At 30.4% G+C, this 19,634-nt stretch overlaps 1 protein-coding gene across 1 annotated transcript in view; it reads right to left on the reverse strand.

Annotated features, from left to right (window-relative positions):
- Positions 1–2,231: 2,231 nt before the first annotated feature.
- LOC126840602 (myosin-IIIb-like) overlaps positions 2,232–19,634 on the reverse strand; it is a 31,137-nt gene continuing 13,734 nt past the window's right edge. Inside the window, exons 6-23 of the mRNA XM_050576461.1 lie at positions 9,217–9,690; positions 8,439–8,555; positions 8,182–8,370; positions 7,904–8,106; positions 7,689–7,833; positions 7,400–7,592; positions 6,916–7,123; positions 6,705–6,849; positions 6,482–6,632; positions 5,678–5,913; positions 5,313–5,605; positions 4,879–5,044; positions 4,526–4,813; positions 4,328–4,408; positions 4,137–4,232; positions 3,185–3,255; positions 3,032–3,112; positions 2,232–2,949 (exon numbers count right to left, since the gene is read on the reverse strand). Of these exons, the coding sequence (XP_050432418.1) occupies positions 2,805–2,949; positions 3,032–3,112; positions 3,185–3,255; positions 4,137–4,232; positions 4,328–4,408; positions 4,526–4,813; positions 4,879–5,044; positions 5,313–5,605; positions 5,678–5,913; positions 6,482–6,632; positions 6,705–6,849; positions 6,916–7,123; positions 7,400–7,592; positions 7,689–7,833; positions 7,904–8,106; positions 8,182–8,370; positions 8,439–8,555; positions 9,217–9,690 (3,282 nt within the window). The 3' untranslated portion in view covers positions 2,232–2,804. The remainder of the gene's footprint in view (positions 2,950–3,031; positions 3,113–3,184; positions 3,256–4,136; positions 4,233–4,327; positions 4,409–4,525; positions 4,814–4,878; positions 5,045–5,312; positions 5,606–5,677; positions 5,914–6,481; positions 6,633–6,704; positions 6,850–6,915; positions 7,124–7,399; positions 7,593–7,688; positions 7,834–7,903; positions 8,107–8,181; positions 8,371–8,438; positions 8,556–9,216; positions 9,691–19,634) is intronic.

Here is a 19,634-nt window from a genome sequence, read left to right on the forward strand (position 1 = left end):
ATATTTAAAATAAATTACTACCCCTTTTGAGGTTTTGGTCGCCTTCGCAATTTTTTTTTTGAAATAGCTTGAAGTTACGTCCAAACTTATGGTAGAACATGACAGTAATGTTTAAGTCGTTCGAAAAAGTAATTGTTTTAACGTAAAATATATCTGCAGAACGCTTCGACACAATGCATATTGTTCGCTGAAAATATTAAAATCTAAGTATTGACTTTTAATTACTATCAATATACAATTGCTACGTCTTGTTATTCAAACAACAAGCAGAAGTTAACATAGAAACGAATTGTTTTCAGCAGTTAAAAAAAAACTCACATAGAGTCAGCAAAGGTTTGCAAATTTTGTGTTCAAGGAGATTCTATATTATATTATATATAATAAAGGATCTCTTTGAACACAAAATTTGCTTTACATTAATAATATTAATTTAGCACAATTGAATTAATTGTGGTTGATAGAAGGGTGTATTTAGTAGCTCGTCCAGTATGCACATGCGTTTTATTCAAACAATTATTTATTATAAAAATAAACTTGATCAAATGAAAGATGTAAAACTTAATTAATTAAATATTAATGAAAATGGTTTGGAAATTTTTTTAAATAATATATGGCATTGTTACTTTTTTTGACATTACACTGGTGCAGACGACGCAACGCCTTAATTAGTTTACAAAAATAAATTATGTTTTTAATCTTAAATCATATGTATATTATTTCTATTATTATTAGGATTTAGGAATGTGGTTTTACATTTTTTTTTTAATGCAATTTAAGAAGTATAGTTTAGAGGGACGGATAGTTTTATTAAGGCCACGATATGATTAGAGATGCCTACTGAAAGATTTTGACGTACTTTCCAACTTCTTAACGCATAGCCCTAAACATGAGCCTTCCCTTCTCTCATATCACCAGTCACCGGACCCTATTTTCAAACATGCATCAATTTGTTATATACTGTAAAAATAATATAAGGTTTTTTTTCAGATGTTGAGATAATAAGTAAATATGACTCATTTATATGGAATCCCAAATACTTTTTATAATTTATAAGAATTAAATAAAAAAAGTATTTAACAATTAAATTGTTATGTGAAAAATGTTATCAGATTTCAGGACTTATATAGGTCTGTATTATACTTATTAAAAGCGTAATATGAAACCTAACTAAACTTAACATGTTGTTTATAAATTAATAATAATTGTAAATACTATCATTATACAAAATTTAAAAACCAGAACATAAAAATTGAATTTTCATGTAAAACTCACATAGCAAAAAATGCCTGTCTAGATGTAAAGTTTGATTTAAAGTTAAAAAATTAGACTAAAGTAGATCTGATGTACATAATAGTTTTTTATATGTATTTTTATCTTTGGGGAATCTGAAGACGTCTCAATAAATATTTTGTGTAAAGATTATGTATAACACGCAATACATTTGTAATAAGACTTCATAAAAAATGTATTGGAATTTTCTTCCAATGTTACAATTAAATACTGCATGACAAACCATACACTTTCATTTACCCATTTAAAAAAAAAATTATGCGTATCCAAAAGTAAAATAACAAGTTAAATTTTTAATGACCAAAAAATAGCTGTTGATTCAATATTTGATTTTATCGGCATTGTCAATTTGATTATCAGTCAAGAACCGTGACATATCATACAATAATTTTTAAACCGTGCACTATATTTCTTAAACTGGGAACTCAAATTGCCTCATGAGTCATGACGTCATGGAGTGCCGCCGTCAGCGCAGCACGTTGGCTCGCTGGAACTACATAGACATATATAAGTGTGAGTAAATATAAAGAAAAGGTTTTTAATTCACGTTCAAAATCCATGTTTTCTTTTACGCGATTTATATGGTTTATCGTTAATAAATTGAATACTTCTTCAATATAATATAAAAAGTTAAATTCAAGAGATGCATTTCAATTCCAATGCAAAATTTGAAATCTTTAATTTAGGTAAGTTTACTCAGTCAATCATTTTTTAAGTGTTGTCGTTTGATAACATCAATAGTATTACGATTGAAAATGAAAAGTTTTGAACAATTACAAAGTATTGGATTTTATTATTGGGGGTCAAGATGATAAAAAATAATGTTGAAAAATCTGTTACTATCAATAGTTTATGTAATACTAGTACAAAATTTGCTTTAGGCAATAAATTAAAAGGCCTTAAAACAAGATTTATATAAAATATGATCACTTTAATTTATTGTTTTAAATATAAATACAAAAATAAAATTTTACATTTATGAAATTTTGTCAATATTATCAAAAAAGATATAATATTAATATAACATCACACCACTTTAATAAGTCTTATCTAACAACTGGAATGCCGTTTAAATTTTATCACATTTTATATCATAAGACTTAGCTTAACGGCTGATAAACTATTCATAAGAAAAAAAAACTATGCACAATTAAAAAGTGGTTTACATCTAAAAAATAATCTTTTTTTTAAATACAATGAAAGGTTTTATAAGGAACATTATTTAAAACACTAATCATTATGTTAAAAAGTAATTAATTATAATAATTTTAAAAAATATATCCCAAATCCATAATTCAACAACAACGTACATCATATTTTTGGTTTGATTTAATGCGGGTTCAACTATCAGGAACTATATAAATACATAATTTGTTAAAAAAAATAATAATAATACTTAAATTAAGACTCCCAATAAATAATTTACCAAGTAAAAATAATACAAAATCAACAAAATAAAATTACTATCGACGAAAATTAGACAATGTGTGTTCTAATGTCGAGATAGTAATTTTTTATCCTTTGGCATTAGCCGATACGGGTCGGGCTCGTTGCACTAGCCGTTTGCGTAGGGATTCGGTGGGTGCGTGCTGAGTAGGCCTCAGCAGTTGTCGAAAGTCGAATCCTTCAGGTAGCTTGTTTATGTCTGGCGGTGTTAATCTGTGTAAAACAACAATACGATACATTTTATAACATTAATTAAGAAATTTCGACAAAAACAAATAGTGGCAGAAACACGAACCTTAACGGGGAAACCCATTTGGGCCTGTTGGTTAACAGTTGCTTGTTTTGATTGTTGTTGATCGGAGCAAACGTGCTTAACCTAAGTATAATAGTGCACAACTGAGAATTAATGCCGATTATAACACACGTTTAATAAATATTATATATTTACCTGTTTTCTGAATCGTATTTACAATAATTTTCTGTAACAAGTTTTTTTATGGCGTTATGCACTAAACCTTTCTGTAAAAATCATAAATAATAACAAATATTAATTAAGATTAGTTTTTTTTATAATACACACAACTATTTTTGGAATCTAAGAAAACATAAAACAACAAACGTAACATAAAGTGTAACGTTATCAAGCAAAAGGATAAAACTACTTTCGTATTAAAAAAAAAAAAACATCAAGTCACTAATGAAAATAATACTTAATGCTTACTTAAGTTAAAAATATTAGGGTACAAATCAATAAACAAATTAAAAATGTTTAAAAAAAATTGATGCAGAAGAGGCCATTGATATGAAATTGGTGTGTTGTATATTTTGTTGAGAAACTGTTGTGAAACCAATTTATACTTAAGTAAAAAATTATTATTCACATTATCAAATACAGATTGAATTAATACACTATAATTATTTACATCAAGTGTACAGAGTTCTAGATTTTGAAGTTATTTATTAATGAAGAAATGATCAAAGTTGCAAGGAAAGTGATACCTTGGAATATGAAAATGTGCAAGTTTAACAACATGTTTTTTATAATACAAACAAAATAATTTAAATTTATTGTACAATGAATTTTGGCTAATATTTTTGTGTCTAGAGCAATAAAATAATAACTTTAATCCTGTATAGTTGACTTTTTTTCAGTAAATTCCCGAATAGTTAAATAACACTATTACAGACACGGTACCACCAAACTGTGCTGTTTTTTTGTGTTCTAAAAAAAAATGTACTAAATTACGAAGAAAACAAAAACAAAATTAGTGTGATAGAAAACAATCTACGATAATAAATTGCAACCCTTTTAGTATTTGATTGCATGCTAACTACATGCAATTTCCGATAGGGTAAGAACACTTTAGCCGGGACAGTCCAATTTTTCAAAACGTGCCTACCTGACCAGTCGTTTTTATATCTTTCAAGCTATTTAAACAAACAGTTATATCCGTTTTCTTAATGACTTTGTAGAATTCTTTGTTGCGTGCGTAAACCTTTTTTTATTAATTAGTCACATAAGATATTAAAAACGACATATTTGATAAAATATATAATAACTAAGAACTTTAGATTTGATATTTTTACTTACATTTTTCGAAAAGTCTATCATGTTCTTCTCTCTTTCTACTTTCTGTTGCATTTTACACGGTAACACCTTGACGCCGTTTTGCTGTAAAATATAATATTTAGATCAAAATTTTGCAATTACAACAATAGTAAATAGTTATTTGAAACTAATTACTTTTAGTAGTTAAGCGTAACAAATATACAAATTTAAATTTATTACCTGAATATAGTTCTTTTTATTTTCTGCTACGATCAAAAGACTGGTGTTGTTGGTTTGGTTTTTAGGGGGAGAACTTTCTTTTAGTTCTTGACGATAAATAGGCGCTACCTCGCCGATGGGTATATCTCCTTTTGATTTCTTCTTCTTTTGACGCGCCAACCACCCTCTGGCGTGTTTTTGCAAAGTCAACGCTCCCCAAGACATTTGTTTTATCAACATTGTTTCTTTGTAGCGTTTCATCGCCAGCCATCTGCGTACACAACTCTGGACGATCACTATTTGACGTATCTGTAATCACATGCAAACAAATTTTAGAATCAATCAATATTTAAAAAAAAAAAAACTGATATTACTTGTATTTCGTGTAGTTTAGTCAAATGTTCGATGTGGTAATATTTTAAAAATACTTTAGTTTTTCCTATCGCCCAACCATCCAGTTTAAGTTTAATCAACAAATGTTTACAATTGTCTCGGGTAGGAGGAATTTTTTCGTACAAGCGGAATCCCAAAACGCTATATCTGCAAGTTAAAAAATGTATTAACTATTTATTTTGTTACTTAAAACTAGCTGCCAAATAATCCCTTAGATCGGGACGATTTCACTTGTTATCCCCTAATAATAGCTAATAGGTTGTATTGTTTTGTCGCAATAAGGTAAATGTGGACAAAAGGCACTCCGGTAATAGGCTATATTTTTATACATCACACAAGACAAGATTCAAGGATACAATTATTTAATATTTACATAGTAATATAATAAAAATTGATCACAGTGAAATAATATTACCTGTTTACAAAGTCTTTGAAGAGCAACCGATGTGAATATCCGTTTCGTCTGATTTTAATGGTCTCCATTACTCCGCTACATCGTAACTGTGCGACAACTTTGAGCGGGTCAAACTGTTTTGGTTGACGTTGGTCGTTAGGTTTAATGCAGCGTACGAATCTCGGTAGACTCACACCGGAATTATTACATCCCATACGGTGAAGTAATTCGGCCAACGAATGCCTAAAGTAAGTGGCAGCAGTTTGTTGACCCCGAGATTGTGACGCAAGACCCACTAACCCTGTTGGAGAGTCCTAACACAAATTATAAGATTAAAGAAAATTAAAATGTATAAATATATGTATCAGTTTTATTTGTTGTTTTACTTGAGAATAAAGATTGCCGGTTTTGGTGACTGGAGTTTGAAATAGCGCTCGGACGGTTTTGTTGTTCGATTTCCGTAACACTTGAATGGCCTCGATAGCTAATAAATGTCTGTTCTTTTCGAGCATGCCCGTAGCTTGGTAAGTAACGTTACCGGCAAAATGTTTGACTTCAAATTGCAAAGCGTTCGATTTTGGACGGATGTAATAATCGCATCTTATATTACAATGGAATTTTTCTGAAAACAAAAAAAAGTAATCATATTTTATTAGTGTAAACGATCACTAATGGTAAAAAATAATAAAAATCAAGTTATAATTTGATTTTAAATTGAAGTCTAACTATATAAGAAATAATCATAATTATTTAGGATTCTTTTACAAATTGTCCATAATTTCAAATTCATTCTCCCCAGCCGTCATTATGAATTTATTATTTTTGTTATAGTAACCCGAAAACTTAAATGATCATATTTTTTGGTTTTTTAAACAATTAAATATTAAAATAACTTGATTGAAAAAATTTAATTAAAAAATTATACATTTTCCAAAAAAAAAAAAAAATAATTAGGTTTTCTACAAAAAAAAGTTATGTTTAAGGAAGCATACACTTTTAATGGTTGTAAAATGTTTAAACAAATATACTAAAATACATTGCATAAGTTTTTCGAAAAATTTACAAGGCCTTGCTATCGTCCGAAATTTATGGGTTTTTTTGGTCTAATTTTATTCCGTTAATATATACACAAAATTAAATTTATTGGCTTAGTATGTAAAATTGTTTCATTAATTTTATCAATTGCTTACCAACTAAAGACCGATCAGTCGCTCTTGGAAATCTACTCTCCTCGTCTAGCAACGCCAAGAGGCCCATAGGCCTACTTACAAGCATGTCCAAAACAGGTCTGTTATCACAAAAGCCCACATGCTGTACAGGCACTCCTTCAGACTCGTATTCCTAAACCATATAACATAAAAAGTTAATGAAACGCAAACAGATATTTATTTGTTTATTTTCATTAGTACTTACGGCTTGTTCCAACGCAAAAACGTGTTGGTTAAAGAAAAACTGAAGCTGTTCGTTGGCTATATTTATGCAAAGCTGTTCGAAAGAATTATATGTGAAATTTTCAAACCCGAATATGTCTAGAATTCCAATTACGTTGTATTCGCCCCTAAAAATGTATTTTAATTTTTTTAAAAAACTACTAAGTAAATAATAAATGATCAAATCATTTTACCTATTGTTGTGAAAAGACAACAAACTGTTGATCGAGTTGACCAACCAATCAAACAACCTGCTGTACAAGGCGCGAGCAATAGCATCTCTCGTGGCAATGGCTTCCGATACGGAATTATTTCTTTGAATGATTTCCCCTCTCGTCACAACACTGTTCACACTCAAACATTCCAATAGGTCTGAACTCTCAATGTTCAAAAGACATGAAGCTAAAAAAAAAAAAAGATTATTTTTTGGAAATGATTTTAGGTTGGATGTCATTTCACAAGTTAGGGACGCTTTTATCGCTAGTTATAAGAGGGTCGATTTTTAATATTTGAATCGACTAATATGTTAAAGGCTAAAAACATGATCACTCTTCACAATGTTTTTCGCGTAAAGAAAATGTATTATAATTTACAATTTAACAAATATTATGTTAAATTGTAACAGTTTAAAATTTAAAACTTAACAATATTCTGTAGAGATTAATCAAATTACTTTACCTCTATGTATTGGTGTCAAGTCAATAACAGTGCTTTTATTATCAGTATTGTTGTCGGTTATTATTTCACCGAATTCAATGTCACCCAAATGTAAGATAGCCGCTAATATGCAATATATTGAATTTACTTCTTCGTCTTTAAAGCCCACTTGTTCGAACGCGTTTTTTAACTGAGCAAACTTGCCAATATTGTTCTATAAACGAGTTGAAATTATTTTTACACTAGACTGTTATTATTCATTGAAGAAAAAAAGTAAAAAAATATGTACAAGAGATCACCAAATTCTTACTTGTTTCGTTTTACTGTCTTGTCGGTCGGAAGGCAGATATGTGTGTGCATGTCGTAGTTCTCTATCTAAATGGAACTCTTTGAGTCTTTTATCGTGTTCCAATCCATCATAGATATAATAAAATGCATGGAAATTACTTTCCCCGCTATAAAAGGATTCAATATCGAGTTAATATTATTTGTAGTGGTACCTAAATTTAAGTATTTAAATATTACTTTGCTTGTTGAATGACCCTGGACTGTTCCAACAGATAGACCGAAACTCTGGCACCGGTCAACTGTCCGGTTTTTGTCATGCTGAGTTCAAGAAACTTGCCGAATCTCGATGAATTGTTATTAATTCCGGTTTTTGCGTTTCCAAAAGCCTCCATGATCGGATTCATCTGCAGAATTCTCTGTTCAAGATTTCTGTTTGGCGCCTACAAATTACGAGTACCCGAGTTCAATTATCAATCAATTAATGATATATTAAATTTAAAATTATCGTTTATTACCTTGCCGAGGTACACGAGTTGTTTCAGCAATAAGTTGCCAGATTCAGTTTTCCCAGCACCGCTCTCACCGCTGATCACAATCGATTGATTAGACTTTTCGTGCAACATAAACTGATATGCGGAATCGGCTATGGCAAATATGTGAGGAGGATACGCCGCTCTTAACTGATTAGAATACTTTGTTTGTTCCTGCATTAATAAATAGGAAACCGTTAGGTTGGGTTGGGTTGGCTTAATTTAAATAAAGTTTTCCTTACCGCCGATGTATACAACGGAAGCGATGTAAAAGGGTTTATGGCTAACAGTATATCTCCAATATAAGTATAGATTAAATTCATTTGGTATCTTTTCTTCAGTTGGTTAACAATTCTCTCCTAATAAATACAAAAAATAAAACATTTTAAAACTCATATCGTATCTAAGTTGTCAAAAATCAGTAAAAGAAAAGCTCGATTTAGACTTTTTCTATAGATACTTAAACCCAATAAAGTTTATATTTAATGGTTAAGAGGACGCTATATGTCCATTATTTTAAGTGCAAAACTATTTATTTCATAAACTACCCTATTCATTTTGTTTGTAGTTGTGTTAAATTTCATAATTTTGAAAACATATAGATAGGGGTAGACTAATTATTATTTGAAATGATTCTTTTTATTTATAAATTCATCTAATGTAATGAGTTAAAATTATTTATGTTTTACATTTTTAACGCAAACGAAAGACTTGTGTTGTCTGAATTCAGAAAAAATGTTTCTATTTTAGTTTTTGTCACAAGACAATTGTAGAGAAAACAACAACTATTGAGGAGAACTGTACAACAAAATTTTTTTTTTTGACCTTGAGAGTTTTTTTTTTGTAGCACTTTTGGGTATTTTAAAAATTATCCCCAGAGTCGTATAAAACAAAAATTAATTTTTTTGTTTTCAATCTAACTTAATATACTGTTACAGATTTATCAGGGCTTGGTGATCAGCATTCAGCACTATTTCAAACGAAAAATACCTGCCATTACAACGTGATGACAAATCTTACCTCGGACAAGCTGTCGAGTGCAGCAAGGTCGTCCACGTAGATGGTGGTAGGAGGAATTTTTCGCTTCGTCTTCAGTTTCCCGTGCTTGGTGGTGACGTCCGGGTGCTTTTGTAGCCGGCCACTGACTTCTTTTTGGTAACGAATTTCGGCTTTGAGCTCCTCGCGCACCCGCACAATACACTTGGACCCATGCACGATGAACGGGTCGTGGATAAGCAAGGCCGAAGTCGGTCGTTGCTCGAAGTCTTTCACCAAACACCTGCCCACAAAGTGCGTAAGCTTCGGAGCGTCCGGCCGGGCCGACAAGGGCAGCACAGGCGGAGGTTCCCTAGGGATCTGGAATAACGCCCTCATCGGGTGCAGTCCGCTTAACGGGGGATCGCCGACGGCCAATTCAATGGCGGTTATGCCCAAAGACCAGATATCACAACGGCTGTCATACGAAGAGTCGCGTTGTTGTTCGCAAGCAATTACCTGTTTAAGAAAAAAAAAAAAAAAATGTTTTTTTTTTAAAACATCAAATGTACGATTTTTTAATACGGGATAGACCGTATTGGATATTTTGTCAATATCCTGGACGAGTGCGATTTGTTTTCTCTAAACTCATCTCGAACATCTCGTTTAACACGTTTGGCAGTTAACAGTTATGTAAAATGTAAGAGTTACGAGAGTCAAAGTCGTAGCGTTACCTATATACTTATATTTAAATCGTCATCTATTGGGACATTATCTTGCGAATCGTGTAGAACAATATTTATAAATGCGCATAAATAATATATATGTTCATAATTGATCAGTATAATAATATGCTCACACAGCGACACCTTTCTCCAGAGTCTAGACACAGACATTATAGCGCCAGCTACAAAATAATTATGTAAATTGAGTTCCTAAGGACCAATGTAAATTATTTGGCAAAAACAAAAATTAAACCGCAAAATATGTAAATTAATGCGCTCTTGTAAAAAAATGGCATAATAAAAGTCATAATGAAAGGATGTTTTAAAAAAATGTATACTGAGCTGTACAGAAAATAAAAACCTTGAAACTCATCTGCCAAAAGTTAGATTATCGTTCAGGTACACGACACAGAATTATTTTTTTTGGATTTAACTCAGTGGCATGATTATGTGTTGAAAAAAAATTAAAAGTTTGGTGTAAAAACTAGCCAATTCAAAATTCGTAACTTTCTAGGGTAATAAAAATAAAATTATATATTGGGATTATTTCATTTTCCTTAATGGTAGAAACAACACATTTTGTGGTAACTTTGCAGAGAATAGTTGACTAGTCGGTTGTTGTACTAAAATATAGATAATTTTTCCATGACATTTTTTTTTTAACTGGATTTGTCTGGTTTTATACCAAATATTTTATAGTTTACTTATTACAAGAAAACTAGGTATATAAGTGTATCATTTTAGTTTTCTAACCTTTGTTTTTTTTATAACTAAAAAAAAAATTAAATACTAATTTTTTAGTACTATTGTAAAAACAAGCGTTTAGAATTTTTATAAATGTAAATGATTTTTTTCTAAAATGGTAAATTTTATGTGTCATATTTTGGTGCGACTGTGACGGAGAGCAGAGAGAAAAATGTCAGACTTTTCTCTCCTCTCAATAAGTATCAATGCTTAATAGAGGCAAAATTCGTATTATGTTTACACTTAATACTTCATTCATTACAATATATTGTGTATTTAATTTACGACATTAGTAATTATATTAACCACCAAAATAAATAGAACGAAAACAGTTTTAATATATCGTTAGTTATTTAACGCGGTTAATAATTACATATTATAATTTATTCATTATTATCATGGTTGAATAGACGGATTACATAAATCGGGTAAAATTCTACACCTAAGCAATTCTATCAAGTACTTTGTGGTAAATGCGTAGGGGGTTTGATCAACAACACAGATGGTCCAGAAAGACTTAACGAGCTGTTGTCTGTGAAATAGAATACAATAAGCGAAGAACCCAAACCGAATCCGTTAGGCGTGAACAAGTACATAAATGTAATTGTCCGTGACATCAAAACTCGAATTTATACATAATTGTAGATTATGCCAATTGGCAGTTAATAGTACATGTATAGTATAAAAAAAGCTGATCTTCAAACAGAGGGAAAAAAATTCCACACATATATATATATATTTTTTTTTTTTAAACACTCATTCTCATATGGTTAACGACATGTCTACAGTTACAATATCCACAGAAGGACTGTACCCATATAGGTATCGCCTTTAACAAAGTGTAATGAATAATTAATCATTTATAATATATACTTGTTCGCTATGTATTGCAAATATAGCACAAGTGACACGGATATCGTTAACTTTTTGTTAAAAAAAAAAAAAAAACGTTACATTATCTTAATTTAGCTCAATCGAATATTTGGAATGCTTAAACCTGGGCATTTTTTTTACATAACAAATAATAATTTGAAAGTAATGAATTATACTATCAGTACATTTTTATTTGACTGTTTCTAATAACCTGTTATTATTATTATTACCTGAGTTTTTAAAAAAATGTTTTAGTAAAATATATTTATTTGATTTGTCTTATTTGAACTTTTATTCGACTAATATTTTTCTAATGTATTATTTCCATTGTATTTATTTTACGAATTTTAATTTAAATAAAAAAATGCAATGCCCAAGTTTGGGAGCAGGTAAAGTTTCAATTAAAATTTGCATTTAAACTAAAGTAAAAAGTTTTCTAATTAGTCGAATCTATTTGTACGTTTACATTAAGTGTAACAAAAAGTAAAACTTTTGTTTTTTATTTGACTCACTTCTTTGGTTCTTTGATTTTAAATTGAGTACGGGCAACCGTTAGGGAAATAGCAACCGGGTCAAACCGAACCCTAAATCAAACGATTTATAGTACAATATAACTTTCTCACAGGATTAGTAGTTCGAATGGAGTATTCTCTTAGCATTATAACAAATATTGTGATTTTTTTCGGTAATAACTATAGTAATATAGTACAAAGACGGATAACCAATTATTATTAATGCGAAGCGACAAAAAAAAATGGCAGTGCTCGCCGCAATGCACTCGATTTGGTCGTCACGCAAATGCGTTTTCCGGACTTCTGAGGTAGGTATATTGGACGTTTGTCTTCACAATGACTACCAAAACGTCGGTTTGCGCTATTAAAATCGAATTTCGGAGTTTTGGACCCGCGACCTAATATACCTAACCGTTATTAGTAGATCTGACGGCCATGTCAATAGGTACTTTTAGAATTAAATCGACCAAATTTGATGGCCGTCGAGCAAAAATAATTTTTAACTTATTTTCTTTTTTAAATTAAATTCGCCTTGTGCACAGAGGCAATTACTTTGTACGCACAGACGTCGCATGGTATGGCATCCATATAACGGCGTGAGAAAGAATGTTTCACATAATAATATTATACGATTGAAAGTAGCTGACGGTAAACAAAAACAACGACGGCTCGCAGGCTGTTTATCTATTTTACTGTTGTCTATTATTATTTATCTTTTTTCGCCACCATAAACGCGTATTGGAAGTAAACCGAAGCAAAAAAAAAAAAAAAAACTGGTCCTCCAAGCTACCTTCTATTATAGAAGTACTACCAAGACACGCTAACATATCAAACATATTATATGCTGCGATATAACGAGCAACCACAACCGATTGACCTTTCTCTCACTATAATGTCATGTCTTCCTTCCGGCTGATCGTTTATCGCACGGTCTGTTCTGCCGACCAATCATTATTGTTCGCCCGGCTCGTATAGAAATTGGAAATACATAAAACATCCGATTGCCAAAATTATGACCGTCATGTACTGTAAGAGAGGTTTTTAATTTTTTCATCACTCAATGCCGCGACCTTACGCAACTGTAAGTTGAGAATCTGATAAACGTAAACAAATATAATTATACTTTATAGCGTTATCGTCGGCCAAGTCAGGTTATGTTACGTATTGTGTATCAGTATATGATATTTCGTATTATTCGTTTGACTTTGATGGGAGAGCAAGAGGTCTCAGGTCGGAGAAAACGCCGGAATAGGGACGGGCCAGAGAAATTTCCGTCTCGGACCACAACCATGCGCACACAAGACACGGTTTTGTGACTAATGAACGCACAAATGTATTTGTTGATTATAACCTTATTATGGGCGTTATGGAATTACTATGTGTTTAGTTTCGGTAGTTTCTGTTTTTTTTAATTTTTTATCATAATCATAATCACAAAATTATAATAAATTATACAAGCGAGAGTCGCGTTTTTAATTTCTACGCGTTTTGAATATCGAAAATGTCGTCGAAACAAACAGACCAGAAAACGAGTTTTGCATAGAATATATACATTTTTAATTGTCAACATTGTACCGCGAATCATTATTTTTCGTTTGTGGATTCGGCCGTGTCGTTTATTACATAAATACACTTAGCGCATTCAAGGAAATACTCCATCGTGAAAAACGAGTATACAAATCACAAAGCAGACAATTTCTACCAAAAAGTTTATCCCGATTTGGTTTTTAGTTTTTAAACAGAAGAAAAGAAAGATAAAAAAATCGAACAAATAAAAACTATAACGTGCTATGTCACTTTCTAGTTTCTGAAACATCTTTATTTTTACCAATTTATTTTTTTGTAAATTAAGTTATAAATTCGCAGTTTTACTAATTTGTTTAGGTTTTATAATTTTCTAGTAAAAATAAAAAATTAGCCTTATATAATAATTTTGTATTCACGTAGATAAATTACGTAGTACCACTAGATCAATTAATATTTAATAGATCTGTGATATTGGTGTAAAGGTTTTATTTTAAGCAAACTGCTAGTTTTAAATATAACTGGCATATGCATCAACAAAATAATAACTGCTACTCTAACTCATTAACTTTGTTACATCTATTCTAACTTTTTGTTTATACTTTGTAGCATTCCACCTCTAATTAACAATCACCAACACACAAATAAATAAGTTAGCTTATTTCTTTCAATTGTTTTTTTAAAAAAATGTTCTCTATAAATGCGTATTTTGTCTGTTAAATCTTAATAAAGCTTTTTCGGTTCCTATGAATAGACTTATTACGACGATAGGCGACCGCTAAAAGTCAAGAGCAGCAACTGTCGTTATTGACAGTTTCTGTACAAATATGATTGACGGTTCTCTCTCCGATGATGCTTGATAATATTATACATCTAACAGTTTGTGTAAGCTAACTGACAAACAACCAATGTATAGGCACTAAGTAATGTCTGTATATACTAATAATCTACTTTTCATCCCAATTATTTTACACGCCTCGATTTGACCAGTCGACACATTAGTGTTAAACAAATTAAAAAAATAAACATTAAAATTATATACACAGTCCGATGCGACTAAACGAGTTTTATAGAAAAATAAGAACATTGTAGGAGTTTCTATGCACACTAATAATTTAAGGGTCATTCAACTTTCACTATCCGAATCCACGTCAATAAGAAATCGCTGCCGCCGTTCACCCGTTTAGGTTTATCGGTGACCATTGATCGATAACGGTGAAGATTTCAACGATTTTCAGACCATAGGATTGCAGTAGGAAGCGATATACGCATCAGGGTACATCCGTTCGTATTGTTATTGAACCGGCGCGGCGGCCGACAGAGAAAGCCAATGGTTAAAGGCTTATGCAAAAGTAATAAAAAAAAATCACATACACATCTAGTTTGCACAACAGTAACTTAATATAAGATTTTGAGTGTAACGGTAAACGTTTTGGTAGTCCGCTATATTTCATATTCTTTATGTTATACTTTACCTATATTACACACGTTGGGAGAGTAATTTGGTCCTTCAATTTGTCACACATCAAACATGTTTGAATACCGAACCGAATACAACTCAAACTGTTAACTAGAAAATTGTTACGTTTATAGATACTAGACCTAGTCTTAGAAAAGAAGAAAAATAATAAAATGATAGGAGACTATTACGCTAAATGGTTACGAATCATAAAAAATTACAACGTAACATTTTAAAATGAACATCATTTGTCTTTCAAAACGAACAAATTATCGCCAAAAATACAACACAAAACCAATAAAGTGAATACATAGTAAATTATGTACTCGGTTGGTTTTTGTGAGTAGATTATGATAATACAAGGTTTTAATTTTCAAAAATATAATGAAGTTAAAGAGTTTTCACACACCACAAAAATCGTTTTCTTTATCAAGACCAATTTTTTAAAATTTTAGCAGTACGACACAATGCGGACTACAAACGTACTTTTATGTTAAAATAATTAAAATCATCAGCATGTAATAATAGTATTGTCAAACACATTTCTCCTCAATAAATAATGACATGAATGTAATTTCAATATACAGCTTGTTTTTCCGTATGACACTCGTACGACGAAAAATACACAACTGTTTAATGCGTACCTAACCTTTATGGTCTATTGCACTGCGCACACACGTTTTGAAGAGCGGCTAGTGTAATAGTATAGTTTTTGACATAGTTAATAATATTATACTGGTTTGTAAAATATAGGGCAGCAAGATCGAAAAAAAAACACTTTTTAAAACAAAACTCACCAAATAGAATCACGTTTGAAGATAAACGTTTAAATGGAAGAGCAACAACTAGAGCAGTCTTAATTGGCTGTTTTAGATTTTGCTCCATCTATGACCAATAATGATGACCATATAAAGATAACGTAGAGGTTAAGTTGGCGATTTTACGAATGCACCAACAATAAACCCAATTAGTTCGATTTTAATTGTCTGTAAAAAGTTCACTATTTCTAATTTTAAATTCGAGTAAACTATTCTTGATTTGGTATCTGGAATGAAACACTAGAGCGGATTTCTACTCTTAATTGGCTGCAGTGAATTTAGCTGTCTGGAATCTAGTTTGAGAGCAATTATATTATGTTAAAGAGTATAAACTATATATTATTATCGTTAAACTGTGTTTAGACGGGCAAACGGAACACGGTTTCTTTATTTAAACAAATTGCTCACTAAAACTCAACACAGGTTAAATAAAACGAAAGATAAAGTAAAATAGAGCAAACTAAAATATAACGCAAAAAATAGAAAAACAATCGACAAACTAAAAACTATATTAAATCAAGAAAATAATTATACATAAGAATTATTAACTGTATTTTGAACTATTTAGATAAGATCATTGCATAATAATTACTCCTTCATAAAATTATTCGACTACAAAAATATTTTGCTTTGAGTAAAACGAATATACACTTCCAGAGTTACAACCAATATAATATGAAATATTTCTTAAAAGCTTTTTTTTCTACAGAACAAATTTCATTCAGCTATTTAAAATTTAGAAATTTACACACAATTAAGTTCCTACCTTGATTTTCATGTTTTAACCATTTTAATGAGTCGCAAAACTGGTCGATTCCAGGATTTTAATACTATGATACTTATACACTACACTAGGAATACATGATAGATAACTACAGAATACAAACATATCCATCTCCGATATGGAGCACATTCGAGCACATGGTAAGCCAGAGAAAGTTAATACTTGAACGGGATATGATTTTCCGGTAGATTTTAGCACAGTTTGAATTAAATGGTCCGTTACCACGAGCATTATTCTAGTAACCTAAATAATTACGGTCTGAAGAAAAAAAATAACCAACAACCATACAACAGGTGGCCAAGTCGGAAAGTAGTGGTTCAATTAGATAACTTGGTTCGAGCACCTCTAATAATGGAAGTTAGAGGGAACTAAGCATTTACTTAATTATACAACATTAAAGTTTTTCGCGGTTAAGCAAATAAATCACGTATATAATAACATTATTCTGACAATTGTTTTATAGAAATGGTTTAATACATATTGAGAAGTTGTTGTCTTTATCGTAAGACATTCCAGTGGAATAATTTTCGGACGGCACATCATTAACTCTTATAATATATATAAAATATATATTATAATTTCCAGAAACATCCATTTAATTCATTATTCGAATTGTTCAAAATATTAAAAAACTTGGAAGTAGAAATAAAATAAGGAACGCGTTGTAAGCGGAAGGAAACGAAACGTATTCAACTAACGGTAACGTGACAAACCAAATGATTTTTTAAGTACAAGTTTTTTTATTTTATACAAGCATCTGTAAAAGGAAGAATATTATTATGTACTATATAATGATAGACCGAATCATATAACTATTTAATATAACCTTTCGAGTACACACAATAAACTCGAGGATTACTATAAGCGATGACTTAAGTACATTCGAAAATAATACCCTCTAAAATCTAAGTATATTATAACTAGGGTACAATATAGTTAGTAGCTAGTTGTACAAAATATAGCCAAGTATACATGAAAACGCTACGTTTCCTTAATATTTTTACGTTCGATTTGCTAGTTTACACTAAGGTGGATTTCGTATTAAATGTTTAATAATACTATTAGTTAATTTACTCTTCAGTAGATATTGTTATCAAAACGCTTTGCGCTTACATTGTACTTTAAAAGCTTATTAAACTGCTATATATTATGAAGAATATAGAGAAGCAACAGAACTCGTTTTTTTTAAAATGCAAATTTTGTTGTTAAATAATTCGTTTTGAACATTTTTAAACATGCATAGCATGTTTTTCTTGGTTTAAAAAAAGTGACTTTTCTGGTTTTTTTTCTGTGTTCTTCATATTATGTTTATCTCAGACTAGCGGCGTAAACATACTTAATACGTACCTATAGCAAATATTTATGTTTACAATGTTTTATATTTTTTACAACTTTCCTTTTAACCAGTAAATATATCATAAGCTTATTTTTTTACTATATTGGAACATTGACACGTATATACATAAACATATGTAACACAAATAATAGAATATAAATTACCATTGATTTTAAGAAAAAATATTCAAATTCGTTTTTATCATAAAACATGTGGATTAATTTCTTACACGTCCTACACTTTGTTGACTCCCAAACCCTAAAATATAACGTTATATCTCCCATTAAGTGGTCTACATTTCTAATCTGAAAGATGAATTTTTACAAACAAAACTGTACCAATAAAACATTATTTATGTTTGAAAAATGGCTAGTTATCAATAAAAGAATAAGTAAAAATTCAACTTTTAAATAAGGTATGACGTACATTTTATAAGAGACAGTTTAAATCGGAGTTTTAAGAGATGGCTATCTAGATGTTGTACATATTATAATTTATAGCTACGCATATTATGTATCTCGAAAAGTTTAAACGGTTTATCTCTTTAAACGGACGAAAATTGCTCTCAGTATTGAACTGATAAAACTTTAATGACCCGAATTATTGATCGTGTAGTGTCCGCTTTAAGCTAATTTTGTTTTAAAAGGATTCATCGTAATCAAACCACAGTAGCCAATTTATTCAAAATATTCTCCTTATATTATACTAGCGGTAGATACTCATCGACTGAGTGAAACCCATTTAATTCGCAAATTGCAATAAAAAATAAATAAATAGATTTAGCTTTTTAAATCACAATTTTTGTGAAAAATGTTCCCACTAAACACTACTTTTAGTATAACTACTTTTAGTCGTTCGAATAACTTCAAAATATAGATCAGACCATATAACTGTTCAGCTATATGTAATTTTTCAAGCTAAACCAGTGTAACTATACGTTCTAATGTAAATGTGAACCAACCATGTTTTTAACACCTAATTAAAGTTCACGCGATTTCTGAATGTTAGTTGTTGATTCCAAACAAACTATACATATATATTCATTTGCATTTTTAATCACCTAATAATTAGAAATTCAGTCTTGAAAACATAGCCGAAAGTTAAAACGGTTAAAATAATTTTCTTTATATTTTATGAATAAATTAACTATTCATAAATGGACAACGAGAAATTAATATTAAAATAAATAAACAGCATGAAACATATTATACATCGTGGGAAATGCAGGTTTTTGTAAAAAAATAATTTTTTGAAGTTGGTGTGAGGGTTCACATGTTCTTATGCTTTTTAGAAAAAAATGTGTCTCCTCTGAAATCAAGATTTTAGCCACGCAAGGTACGTTTAATCAAATTTTAAGTAAGATATTGGCCTGTTTTTTTTTTACGGGTAGCTATTATCTTGGTAGGGAGGAGGCTACTTCGTACCTGTTTTTTAATTTCGATGGAGTGAAGGGGGAATTAAGCTTTTGAAGTAATCACAAAAAAAATGAGTTTTTATCAGCATACGCAATTATAGCGTATGATGATGATGTAATGATAACTACAGGACAATTGGGGTGGAGAATGCAGAGAAATGGTTAATGGACAGGGAGAATTAAAGGGACGTTGTTGTTGATTACTTTTTTTTACCCCTTAAAAAGGCATAACACCACCTACTTAATAAAGAAAATGTATAGGCCACTTTTCGAT

This window comes from Adelges cooleyi, unplaced genomic scaffold (assembly GCF_023614345.1).
Source record: "Adelges cooleyi isolate 19-005CV unplaced genomic scaffold, UGA_ACOO_1.1 ACOO_flye_CR_arks_rails_tigmint_CR_PRNA_376, whole genome shotgun sequence".
NCBI lineage: Eukaryota > Metazoa > Arthropoda > Insecta > Hemiptera > Adelgidae > Adelges > Adelges cooleyi.